A 12,271-nucleotide genomic window follows, 5' to 3' on the forward strand; every position below is an offset into this window, starting at 1 on the left:
TTTATTATTTCCATAGATGTGCTTTGACAGACAGACTTTAGTCTTAAATGCACAATATACTGTGTAAGAAACGCTAAACAACGCTGTTATCATCAGACAAACCGTAAATAATATGAATCAACAGGAGTGCTTAAGCAGCTTAGCAAAAATTGAACAATTTAAATATGAACATGTCAGAAAAATAAAAAGTAGCTATATGTACAACTGTCTGAAATTTACATATGGCATTTACTTGTATTAAATAACAAAACAATCAAGTAATAGACACTAACACTGAGTGTTTAAATGTGTTGTGTGCGTCTGAAGCGTCTCTTGTTAATATTACGGTAAAGTTTAGCCGATTGTTCAGGTTTCAGCCGTGAAGTCACATTAGAGATGAACTGCCGGAGGTCCTTCAGACTTTGTTTTCTGATATCAACCAGGTTCTTCTTCAGCGCAGATAGAAGCCGCCGTTCAAGGGTCTGATCTTTGGAAATGAGCATCTTCACCACGAGTCCGAATGTCTTACAGTCTTCTGTGTACAACTGGGAAAGAAACAGAGAGTATTTTACTTTCGCGAGATAAATCTTCGAGCTGTTTTCTGCCTACAAACATCATTCAATGTTAATGGATTTCATCAAATTAAAACGTTGATGATAAACTCGTTACAAAAAAGAAGTGTGCTATTATTAGGATACGTTATTTAATCACGTATTAAAAGTATACTTTTATTAAACAAACAAAACAAATGCCTAAAAAGGTGAACTATAATACAATTAAACAGACTTAAAGTGCTCTACTTTTACGCACTAGTTTTGTACGTAATATACAAGAAATGTATTTTTAGTGCTTTTTCAGATAAAATGAAGATGATCAAAAAGTACTATAATACTGTATATGTAAATATATATATATACAGTATATAAAACGTTATTCTTGGTATTTTAACAAAAAAATGTATGTGCGACAATAAAGCACTTTAAGTACATTATGGAAGTGTACTTAAAGTGTACACTTTAAAAAAAAGGTGCTTCAAAAGGTTCTTCAGATTATAAAAAGGTAAGAAAGAGATGGTTCTTTAAAGAACCTTTGACTAAATGGTTCTTTATGGCATTGCTGTGAAGAACCTTTTAAGCACCTTTATTTTTTAGAGTGTACTTAGTGCGCTTTTTACCTAGGTGGGGCAATTTAGTGCCAAGTAGTAATAAAATAGTATACTTACAAGTATACTACTAGTGCGCTGATATTAGTAAACGTACTTGCTACATAAGGTATACTTTAAAATACTTTGTAAGTATATTTGATAAAATGAACTTGAAGTGCACTTCTTTTTATTAACTTTTAAGAATACAAAGTTTAAAATAAAATTTGTTTTATAAACAATAATTTTTTCAAAGATTATGTATAAAAAAAAGTGTAGATGCACAAAACAACAATGATAGTCATAATAATAATAAAAGGAATGGAGTTAGAGTTCCGCTATGGTTGTGTTGTTAAAATAATTGATGAAAGGTGCCCATATAGTGTAAAAGTATCTGTTTTATTTCTTAATGAATATTTAATCTTGAAGGTGCTGCATAATATCTTTGATCAGGCTAGAACAGCTAGGTGGATTTCTCTATTTTTTGTCAGAATTGAGTTATCTGAACATTATTGTGACTTGGCTGTTAAATAATTCATATTCATAAAAGTTATTTAAGAAGTGTGTGTATATAAATGTAACATTCCTGCATTGAGCTCAGAAGTGTATTTGTTTTGTTTTATACAGTACGTGGAGACAGAAAAGTAAAATAAAAGTGTTATTACTGAACTGAAGTTATTTCACACCAGTCTTTCAAGGCCAACAAATTCACTGACGTGCAAAAACAGGGTTTTATTAGCTGCAAATGCTCCAGGTGTGATGTCAAGGGTCCGTCATTACCTGACGCTAACAGCGGAGGTGTGATTGGGTTTATTTGACCCGCTGTCTGGAAGGTCTAGAGTTCATACCGACCCATATAAACTGCGGCTTTAAAGACTGTTTCAGGTTTGATGAGTACATCTGAGAGGTCATACCGAGCAGATGTCGGTAGAGACTCATTTAGCGTCTTAGACGTTTCCTTTAACTGTGTTCACAAGCCTGCCGTTTAATCTGAGCGCGCGAGAAAAAGCAGAACAGCTCTCGGGCCAAAAAGATTATCGTAGCGGGTTCAACGGAGGACGAGGTCTGTTTCCTCTTATCGATGGTGTCTGTTCAGTCATGTGCGGTTTAAAAACAGAACCGAGAGATTGCACGGGAACCTGGGGTCTGTCAAAGGGTGGGCTTAAAAGAAAGAGAGAAGCACGTTTCTTCTACTAATGAAACTCATTCGTTCTGCACCGGCCCCAAAACCCAACTCCATTCAGACCAGTAACATGATAGCTGAAAGTTCTCCAAACTACTTTACTATGATAAAATAATCTTTCGATGAGAGATGTTTCAGTTCGTATTGAGATCTTCAATAATATTGACTTGCAGACTTGTCAAGAATGTGTCAAACTGAGCTCAGATTTGTCATCTCTAATGAAACTATAATGACAGACGTTTCTGACTCTTTTTCTCAGGAGACGCAGACGAGACTTAAGCAAACGTTTCCATTCGCTCTCCATTTAATCTCATTGGTGTCTTAAAGAAACACCGGAGATATTGAAGAGATCTCATCCGTGATTATTCTTATGGGATTCTTCAGAGTATAAAAAGGCAGATTTCTAGTATTTTGAATCAACAAAAGGCCACGTTGAAGGAAGCGTCTGTATTTATAGTCGTGATATTTCCCAGTAAATGATGAGATTGCTGATCTTTGTTTCGGGGGGCTGAAGTTTGTGTTGTTTTTACCCCCGATTAGAGGAAAAGATGTGAAGGTTTGATAACAGAGGACCACACAAACAGACGGCAGAACACACACATGTATGGAGCATATAGAGTGTGTGTAGGGTGTATAGTTGAAAGGCAATGGTCTGTAAAACATAACATATAAAATGCACGACTACACCACCAAACCCAGTAAAACAGGCAGGGCTCTGTGGCCATCGTGGAACGGGAGCCAATTATTTGAGGGCTGGGACACATTAGGGAATTTTTAGGAGGTATTTTATCACCGAGGGTCTAATAGGGTCGGGCGACTGGAGTCTCAGTAAAATCATTCCCAGCCATTGAACAGAACTCGTGTCAACGATGTGATGTGTTGTGGTTTATTTCTCCTCCGAAATGTTGATCTTCAAGGATCAGAAAGAGAGCGAGAAAGAAGTGCGTTTAAATTACCTGCTCGATCTCCTTTGCTTTGGATGTGATGGCTCGAACGCAACGTTCTTCGGGTGTCTGAACGTGTTTTGGTTCTCCAACCAAATCTGGATTCTTACCCAGACCTGAAAACGTCTGCAAATGCACAGCGTTATTTTCTGAGCAATGTAGTTTTTATAAAAATGAATTCATTTTTATCAATAAAAGAATAAACTAGAATATATTGTTTAAAAGCAATGGCTTAGTTCTCATTTTTGATGTATCAAATATTTTCATTCCTGGGGCCAAAAATGATAAAACATGCTGGCAACTTTTTTTATTACACGGCTAGTTGGAATGCTTGATTCTGATTGGCCAGTCGCGACATTTGCAGGTTCGTTATTCCCAGATAACAACTGCTCAAAACTAATAACACACGGTAACCTGGATGCAGCAAATCATTTTGAACGTTTTTTGGACAAATTAAATATAAATGTCTTTTAATAACATATATGACATTATATTTACAAATGATTAAACCAAACTGCCTGTTCGTGAAATTCGAAAGTAAACGGCTTTTCCTCGCGGAAGGTCTGCTTTCGATAAAAATGAGCTAATAAAATATTTCAAATGAACATTTATTGTCCAGTTTTTTCTCATGTGGCAAGTAGCCGTGTAATAAGCGGCATAATGTACAAGCAGCCGGCTGTTATCGCCAAATAATCCCCTTCAGTGTGACACAATATTTCTTCGATAACAACCGGCTGCCTGTGCATTAGCCCTTACTTAAAAAGCACCGTAAGAGTCAACCAGCCTGTGCGTTTCCCAAAAGCATCGTTAGCCAACTATAGTCGCAAGTTCCATCGTTCCAACATAGTTCAACGATTTAAGTGTTTTACAAAACCATCGTTCTAACGGTCAATCGCAAGCAGCATCGCAAAGTTGCGTGGTTGGAACTACAGGTCTAGAGCTACTTTTGATCAAAGTAAGCAAGCAACATGCAGTGCATCCTATATCCATCATTCTAAATATATACAAATTCAATTTTACGTCATTTAGGTTGTCAAGAAAATAGAAGCGCTGTTTTTTGAAAGTGCGCATGACCTGCATGCTCTAGGACCCTGGGGAATCCCTGGGTGGAGTTACGTAAGAGGAAACTTATGAATGAATGAAATATCGTGAAATAAAACAATAGAGAGCAAAACTACGAAAACAAAAATAATTTTCAGATGAATTGTATAATATTTACAGCAATAATATGACATTAAATTGATTAGACGGTATTACTCCCCCACCTATGTGACGTCATCAACTATGTCGTTGAAAGTTACTATGTTTTCGGGAAACAGTCGTGAGTAGCTAGTTAGTTTCTCAAACGATGCATCGTACTATGGTGGTTAAGCAGTTATGTCGTTGTTCTGGAAACGCACCCCAGACCGACTCTTGTAGTTGAATATTTAATTTATAAATCCTGATTGAGAAACTTCAGGGATGTTGGTATTCGTGTCGCGGTACCCATGAACCGCCTCAATAAATCTGTAACTTTGTTAGCGCTGGTACGCTGAGATCTGAAACACGCGCTCTCAAGAACAACCTGCGCTCCTTGAGAACATCACATTACTTCCAAAAAGGAAGAGCAGAAGTCAAAAACAAACGTGATTTGCATTATCATTTTGATTATAGTCAATGTTCTCAAGATCTCAAGTAACATTATAGTAACGATAAAGAATTAAATGTTTAAAAAGTAAAGACCTCATCACAACTTTAACAATAAAAACACAGAGGAACAATACTGTTGTGATCACTATCAGCACTTCAGAGCAATTCTTTCCCAATACACATTGACGACCAATCAAATTCCATTTGAATTTAAAGGTCTAGTGTGAATTTAATGTGTTTTCAAAACTCCTTCAGCACCTTCTCGTCTCTAAAGGTTTTTATGTCCCCAAAAGTGTTTCTTTAGGAAATTAAAGCAGCATCTACATCCATCTATGACTGTAAAACTGCAGTCTCTGAACAGAACTATTATTTTTCGTAAGCAAACTTTGAAGAGTTTTGGCTCTTTACAGTGGAAAGTAGTTGATACCTTGTTGGCCGGTGCAGAAGCGTGAGGAGAAGCGTCTTTCACCCCTCCAGCGAGATCTTTGGGTGGCCTGCGTTTCTCTGTGGAGAAGGTAAGAATTCATCTTATAAATCTGTAAACATCAAACCCAGCAGAATCAGTCCAGATTTATATTAGAATCATCTCTGGATAATTCAATCATTCTGTCCCTTACAAACAGAAATATACTGGAAAATATAATGCAATATATTTCCATATTGGAACCAAGTGCTTATATTTTTCAATATATGAAAATGTTTTATTGAATATATTGTATTATATTCATATTTATCTATATATTTTCAACAATTAGTTAATATAGGAAAATATTTTTTCTCTGCATAAGGGATTAAACAGCATCTTTATATTTGCATATCTCCTGCAGGAGAACAGCGTCTGCGCAGTCGTGCAGCTGCGGGTTTGAGATGTTTTCTACTGGTTCAAACACGACAGCACACCGATCAGATTCAGGTCAGATTAAACGCAAACGTCTTATTTCTGTTTATAATTTACATTTTAATTTTCTTGGATTGGGGCAAAGGCGGAGTTAAAAAATATTTTGATTCACTTTGGTGACGCTCCCTAAACATTCTGTTCTGTTGTGTGTGTGTTCTCCAAATAAAGTAAATGAAAAACAGACAGTAATATTCCCTGAACGTGACACACGTGAACTTTCTGTACATGCATGTCAGCACATTCCCAAAGGCTTTGGACATCATCTGCTTTCATGTGTGTGTGTTAAATAGTAGAGCCGCTGTTTGCGTGAGCTTTTATTGTGTCTTTAAAGCGAGGTGACACATTCCGTCTGTACGCGTCATGATGGAAACACAACACTCCTCCCTCTTAACACCAAATAAATACTTACTTTAAAGTTCACAGCCTTCAATGAGATATCTTGTAAGTGCACATGTCCAATTAAATATTCCCAAAAATATTAAATAAAGATATTAAACATTTTTTAAATCACACATCTGTACAGGTACATTAGTGTCAGATACATTTGTAAGAATTTGTTCGAATAGTAAATTTGGAATGAATGAAACTCCTGTAGAGGATTGACCCGCTCTCAGCTCCCATCAGACCCGTCTGGTGTGGAACCGGCCGATTAGACACGCCTCCTCTGGTTTCTCCTGCCGTGACCGGCCCGGTCAACCACACGGCTCAGAAACCTCATGAGATCCGTTCCAGAGCTGAACTCTCACGACTGAAGGTTCTGCTGTACCACAAACTCAACAGCTTATGGCTGCAGTGAAACCTGGGCGAGAAGATTCTGTCCACATCCACATGATATGATAAGAAGAACCAAAACACTTCAGGAATCACAGTGGAATGTGTGTAAGATAGAGAGCGCGCGCGCGTGTGTGTGTAAGAGAGAGATTGTGTGTGTGTGTGTCTCTTTCTGTGTGTGTGTGTGTGTGTTCATGTTTGTATATCCCGGTGGGGACCTAAACCTGAATACACACCAACTCATGGGGACTCGTGTCACCGTGGGGACCAAAATTGAGGTTCCCAGGGGCAAAATAGCTAATAAATTGTACAGAACAATATTTTTTACAAATCTAAAAATGCAAAAAGTGTTCTATGATCTGAGAGAGAGAGAGAGAGTGTGTGTGTGTGTGTGTGTGTGTGTGTGTGTGTGTGGTCCTGGTAAACCCTACGTTGTGTGGACCAAATGTCCCACAAACATAGTAGGCTAATATCAGTCATTTTTTGGTCCCCATAAGAAAAACAGCAAATAAATCAAACAAAATGGTTTAAAAATCTAAAAGTGCAGGAAGGTTTGTGTGATGGTTAGGTTTAGGGTGAGTGTTACAGGACAGTATATACAGTTTGTACAGTATAAAAATCATTATGTCTATAGAAAGTCCCCTTAAAACATGCAAACCAAATGTGTGTGTGTGTATGTGTGTGTAAAAACGCTCAGAGTGGCCCTGACATTTCAGTGGAATGTAATATTGGTTACGCTGTTGGCCTGAAGGTTTTTCCAGCCGTAATTCAGCGCAGGGAATAACATTAGAAACACAATGAGAAACAAAGCAGAACTCCGGCGAACAACACAGCGATGAGTCTATAAGTGATGTTGGGGTTCTAATGTGAGAAGATTTGTCCTCTAAAAGAGCTATACAAATTCAATTGAAATTGAGTTTGAATTGAAATGAATAAAATCGAACGCTGAGAAGCCTCACAGTTTGCTCTGAGTTTTTCAAAACACGACCATACACTCACATGACTTATAAACAAAGAATAAAATCCATCCAGAGGAGACAGGAACATGACAGAAACCTCCGAGCAAAGAGCAAACCTGTATGACTTTCTTTCTTCTGCACAACACAAAAGAAGATAATTTGAAGAACGTTGATGATCAAACGACATTAAACCCCATTGATTTCCATTGTATGAACACAAAACCACTGAGACATTTCTCAAAATATCTTCTTTTGTGTTCCACTGAAGAGTCATATACAGGTTTAAGACCACATGCGGGGGGGATTTATTTTAGGCTGTACTGTCCCTTTAAGAGTGAGGTGAAGGGTTGGTATCTGACCTGGTTGCTTAGTGCTGGTGTTTGGCTGAACTGGGATGTAGCAGCTGGTGCTGGGAGATCTACAGTGACTGCAGTGTCCGCTAGGCAGCGAGGATGTTTTACCACAGCTCCTGAAACATGAACGATGACAACACCATCATGATGAGACACCAAAAACTTTTTCATTATAAAGAACCCTTGACTAACATTGCGGAGTAAATATAACAAAAAATCTCCCGAGACATCTTGTTCCGCTTCTGTCTGATGCATTACAAGCGTTTTAGACTACCGCTAATATTGACAAATCAATCAATAGAGCCCTGCTGCGATCTCCCGAGGCTTTCTGTAAAGAAAAACAGTTGTTCATCTGATGCGTTGATGAAAACTCATTAAACCGCATCGACTTTCAAACCAAAAGGCGTCAGAAGGGTCTGACCTCTGCGTCTGCGGGCTAATGCGGGTTAAGTAGAAGCACCGGAGGAGAATCCTCGAGTTTCTCTTCCACCTCTAATTGAATTGTTTGTTTTAAGAGTTCACGCAGGGCGTTTTAAGTTTTCTGCGGAGTCTGCGGGACGCCGACAAAGGCGGGTGACCTCTTGACCTCTGGGGCTCTTTGGAGGGAATGAGATCAGAATGGCCGAGCAGATCTCCGGGATGGGACCCAGATGTGTCGGATTCTGGTTTGACTGGATTTCAACTTTTTCTACAGGTCGATTTCATCTTGTTCATTGAGGATTTTAGCTCGTTGATTCTCAGTTTTGCACCAGACATCACATGTCATCCATGTTGGCATTTGTTTAACTCGTCTGCTTTTTACCAATATAGAGATGGATTTCAGTTCAATGTGCAGAAAGTCTTTGACCCGACGCTGACCTCCAGCCCCGAACTGGAAAACAGAGGTCTGAGGGGGTTTTTAATGACCTGAGACGCTACAGACAGCGCCCACCATTTGCTTCATAGTGTCACCTTGAGAAAGTCACAGCGATTCAGACGCTCGGCAGACCTCATGAAACACAACACAGGTTTAATGCATAAGAACATGAGCGCTCGACACTTTAAATATACGTAATTACAGATGAATCTCATGAAACAAACAGGTTACGTTTTGCATTTCATGACAATAACACCCTAAAAATAATGCGGATGTAAACCAACTTCACGCTGGACAGAACCGTGTCACGCTTAAACGGTCTGACGCTGGGTCCCATTTTACACGTGTGACAGAAACAGGTGTGCGTGCGACTTCAAACAGGATATCAGCACAAAGACAGAGCGGCGGGGAGTCGTACACACACACGGGCAAGTAAACATCAGGGCTCTTTATACACAGCATGACAGACGACTGCTGGGGTCCGTGAGGGCGGGACCGGCTCGAAACCGCAGGGAGTCCAGCGCTAACATTAAAACAGCCGGATTTACTCCCAAAACCTTCAAGAACACACCCGGGGTCACAAGCCAGAATCAAAGAAAAGAAATTCATCAATGCTTGATTTTCATTGTGGCAAAAGTTGCCTTTTACTGAACTAAAAACTTAAAATGAAATGGTCATATTGGATGGTTTTCTTTATGACTTTACTTCTTACACACACACAAACACACCAGTGTAGTCATGACCACATCACACAGGTTCAGGTCTGGTTAAAACTGTAATTACCTCATTGAGTCAAGCGTATGAAACATCATTAAAAAGTGAAATAACATCATCATGAGACTTTAAAGAGATGCCGTATTGGCTCATTATCTGTCGTGCATGACGTCACGTTAAACCACAACATCTTAAAAACATCTGACTAAAGAATTAGATTCATCAATAAACAAAGTCCATTTTTAAACTTTACCCACATAAAACTCTTTCCATAATGCTAGGTGGTTACCTATTGACTCAAGTAAAAAAATCCTACCCACAAGTCTTTATTACGTTCTGCTCTCTGTATGGGAGCAGCTAAACTGATCTCAGCTCAGACAGGGCTGAACTTCGGCTATGAGAGCTGACTCGGGTCTGGCGTCTGATAGCGCTTCACAGGAAGTGCCATCACGCCCTCTCCGGCGACACGCTTCCGGGTAACAGCGGGATCGAACGCCCCAGGCAGAGAGATCGAGCACTGTGTGAGGTCTGACTTTAACCACCCCCCTGACACCCACACAGACTGATGTGTCCGATAAACACACAAACACACTTATTTTTAAGGCATGTATGTTCCGCCGTAAATGCTCAAAGGCATATCTCACAAAACATGAAAATTCTTGCATTGTTTATGCACCCTCATGTCATAATCTGTTTTGCAGAACACATGAGAAGATATTTGCAAGAAAGTTGGTAACCGAACAACACTGAATCCCAGTGACTTCCATTGTATAGGCACAAAACCACTGAGACATTTCTCAAAATATCTTCTGTTGTGTTCCACTAAAGAAAGAGCCAGACAGAAAGTCAGACATCTGATTCATGTTAGAAACATGCAACACACAAAACTGGATACATGTCAGAGAATCTGAACTTTTAAAGTCACTCGGCTGTCGTGGTCAAGTATTACCCTGATGCACTACTATCACCTGCTGGACAATACGTGACATTAACATTTATGAGTTAAAGGAGTAGTTAAGCTTCAGCATGAAAATTCTGTCATCATGTACATCTTGTCATTTCACATCTGTATGACTTAACACAAAAGAAGATATTTTGAAAAATGTTGGTAACAGAACGGCACAGGCCCCTGTTCACTTCTATTGTGACCAATGCAAGTGAATGGGGGGAAGTTAACAACATTCTTCAAAACATCTTATTTTGTGTTCTGCGGAAGAAAGAAAGTCATACAGGTTTGAAATGACAAGAGGGTGAGTAAATGATGACAGAATTTTCATTTAGAAGGTGAACTACTCCTTTAAGCACATACTTCATACATCAGGTAAAACAGTGCAGAATTTTCAGGTTTTTCCTAACCATGTTTTAAAAAAGCAAATGCTCAAATAAAATAAGAAATGCTTAAAGGATAAATAAAAAAGAGAATGGGCCGTTTACCTCAAATCAACCCGTTGTCTAGCTGGAGAAACATAGTGTCTGTTATACAGGTACAGCGCCTTCTGCTGGTTAAATCAAAAGTCACACTTACACCACTAACTCTGAACTGTACAACACTGAATGATGTATCTTTCTTGTTAGAAAAGCTTTTCAGAAGCATTTAGAATTCATTTAAACATTTTTTTTCATTTGAATACCGGGTGGTACAGCGGTGCATCCCTCTGGGGTCTCTCTGGGGGACAGACTCTCTGCTTCTCAGCTCCTTCACAAGCCTGACCATCACAGAGGCTTCTCCGGCCACACTGAACGTGGACATCTTCCTCTTCTGAGAAGCAGGCAGCCGGACGTCTTGACATCACTTGAACTTTATCATGTGGCCCCTGCGAACAAACCGCCATGAGGGGGCCATCAGATCAAGGGCCCTCAACAAGTGCTTATTTTAATATCTGCCCAGTATTTTTGCATTAAAAACAGTTAACTGTTGCACTTCGTGTACAGTAAGTATAGAAATGAATGTGTTTCTGATCTTACAAATGTTTTTTTGAAGTGTCTCTCATAGAGTTCTCTGATGCTGACCTTGCTGTAAGCCACTGTAACACACACAACATACACAATGACGTCATTTACTGTGTGCTAATGAAGTGTAAATGTTAATTTAACAGCCATTTAGTTACACATGTCATTTGTAAAGCATCTCTGAACGGTGTTTTAAATACTCACTTATGCGTGTTTACTTTCCTACTGTAAACAGCGGGGTTTTCTGGAAGAGTGAAGAAAAGTGACGTGTTTCTATTTTATGTCAATTATTATTAAAGACCAGCAACATCTTTATCATACTATGAAGAATTCACCATGGTAACAAAATATAGTCCAACTTTGAATCGTTTTTGACATGTAATTATTTGTAATTACTTAAGCATTGTAGTTATTTTAGAAGCTTTGTATACTTAACGTTACTTCTCTACGTGTTTTATTAAAGTAATTCATTTTACTTCAGTCATAAGCAGGCAAACTACAAAATGCACCCTGCCGTGTTTGTTTATGGAAATACCTCGTCCAAATATGATATCCGTTGTATTATGAAGAGTGAAAATATTTGCTACTAATTATTATCAATTTTGATGAACGCGTAATGATCTTCTTCCGACGGACGCGCTCTGTAAGAGTCAGTGACTCATTGGTTCCCTCTACAGGATAACTGCTGCAATTACAACATTTTCATTTTCTAAAATGGTATGGCATTTAAATGATTGTTTATTGCAGAACGTGATTTATATGAGCTTTTACAATTTTTTCCTTGTAATAAACATATAAGCACAGACTCTAACCCAATATTTTTATGGACATTACGTTTACATGAATCTATAGCGAAATGTGTATATTTTCAATACTTATAAAACTAGCATTTTG

General features: G+C 38.7%; 1 protein-coding gene across 3 annotated transcripts; it reads right to left on the reverse strand.

Moving 5' to 3' along the window:
- Window positions 1–138: 138 nt before the first annotated feature.
- On the reverse strand, window positions 139–12,009 carry LOC130552120 (periphilin-1). 3 transcript variants are annotated; one of them, XM_057330238.1, is made up of 9 exons: window positions 11,913–12,009; window positions 11,582–11,621; window positions 11,438–11,451; window positions 11,059–11,241; window positions 10,862–10,926; window positions 7,864–7,973; window positions 5,304–5,380; window positions 3,260–3,373; window positions 139–524 (listed from the first exon to the last, which is right to left on the reverse strand). In XM_057330238.1, coding segments are annotated over exons 2-9 (807 nt in total). In that variant the 5' UTR covers window positions 11,583–11,621; window positions 11,913–12,009; the 3' UTR covers window positions 139–281. The 3 variants fall into 3 exon arrangements, with proteins under 3 accessions (XP_057186221.1, XP_057186220.1, XP_057186219.1); XM_057330237.1 differs by having other exon boundaries at window positions 10,862–10,923; window positions 11,393–11,451; XM_057330236.1 differs by having other exon boundaries at window positions 11,393–11,451.
- Between the last annotated feature and the right edge of the window lie 262 nt (window positions 12,010–12,271).

The sequence above is a fragment of the Triplophysa rosa genome, linkage group LG3 (assembly GCF_024868665.1).
Source record: "Triplophysa rosa linkage group LG3, Trosa_1v2, whole genome shotgun sequence".
NCBI lineage: Eukaryota > Metazoa > Chordata > Actinopteri > Cypriniformes > Nemacheilidae > Triplophysa > Triplophysa rosa.

What these genes read in the sequence shown, in the direction of transcription:
- LOC130552120 (XM_057330236.1), bottom strand. An exon ending in AGACAACGGGTTGATTTGAG is followed by an intron (nt 7,974 to 10,861) that starts GTAAACGGCCCA and finishes TTCATGTTTCAG; the next exon opens with GAGCTGTGGTAAAACATCCT. An exon ending in CACCAGCACTAAGCAACCAG is followed by an intron (nt 5,381 to 7,863) that starts GTCAGATACCAA and finishes CCTTCTCCACAG; the next exon opens with AGAAACGCAGGCCACCCAAA.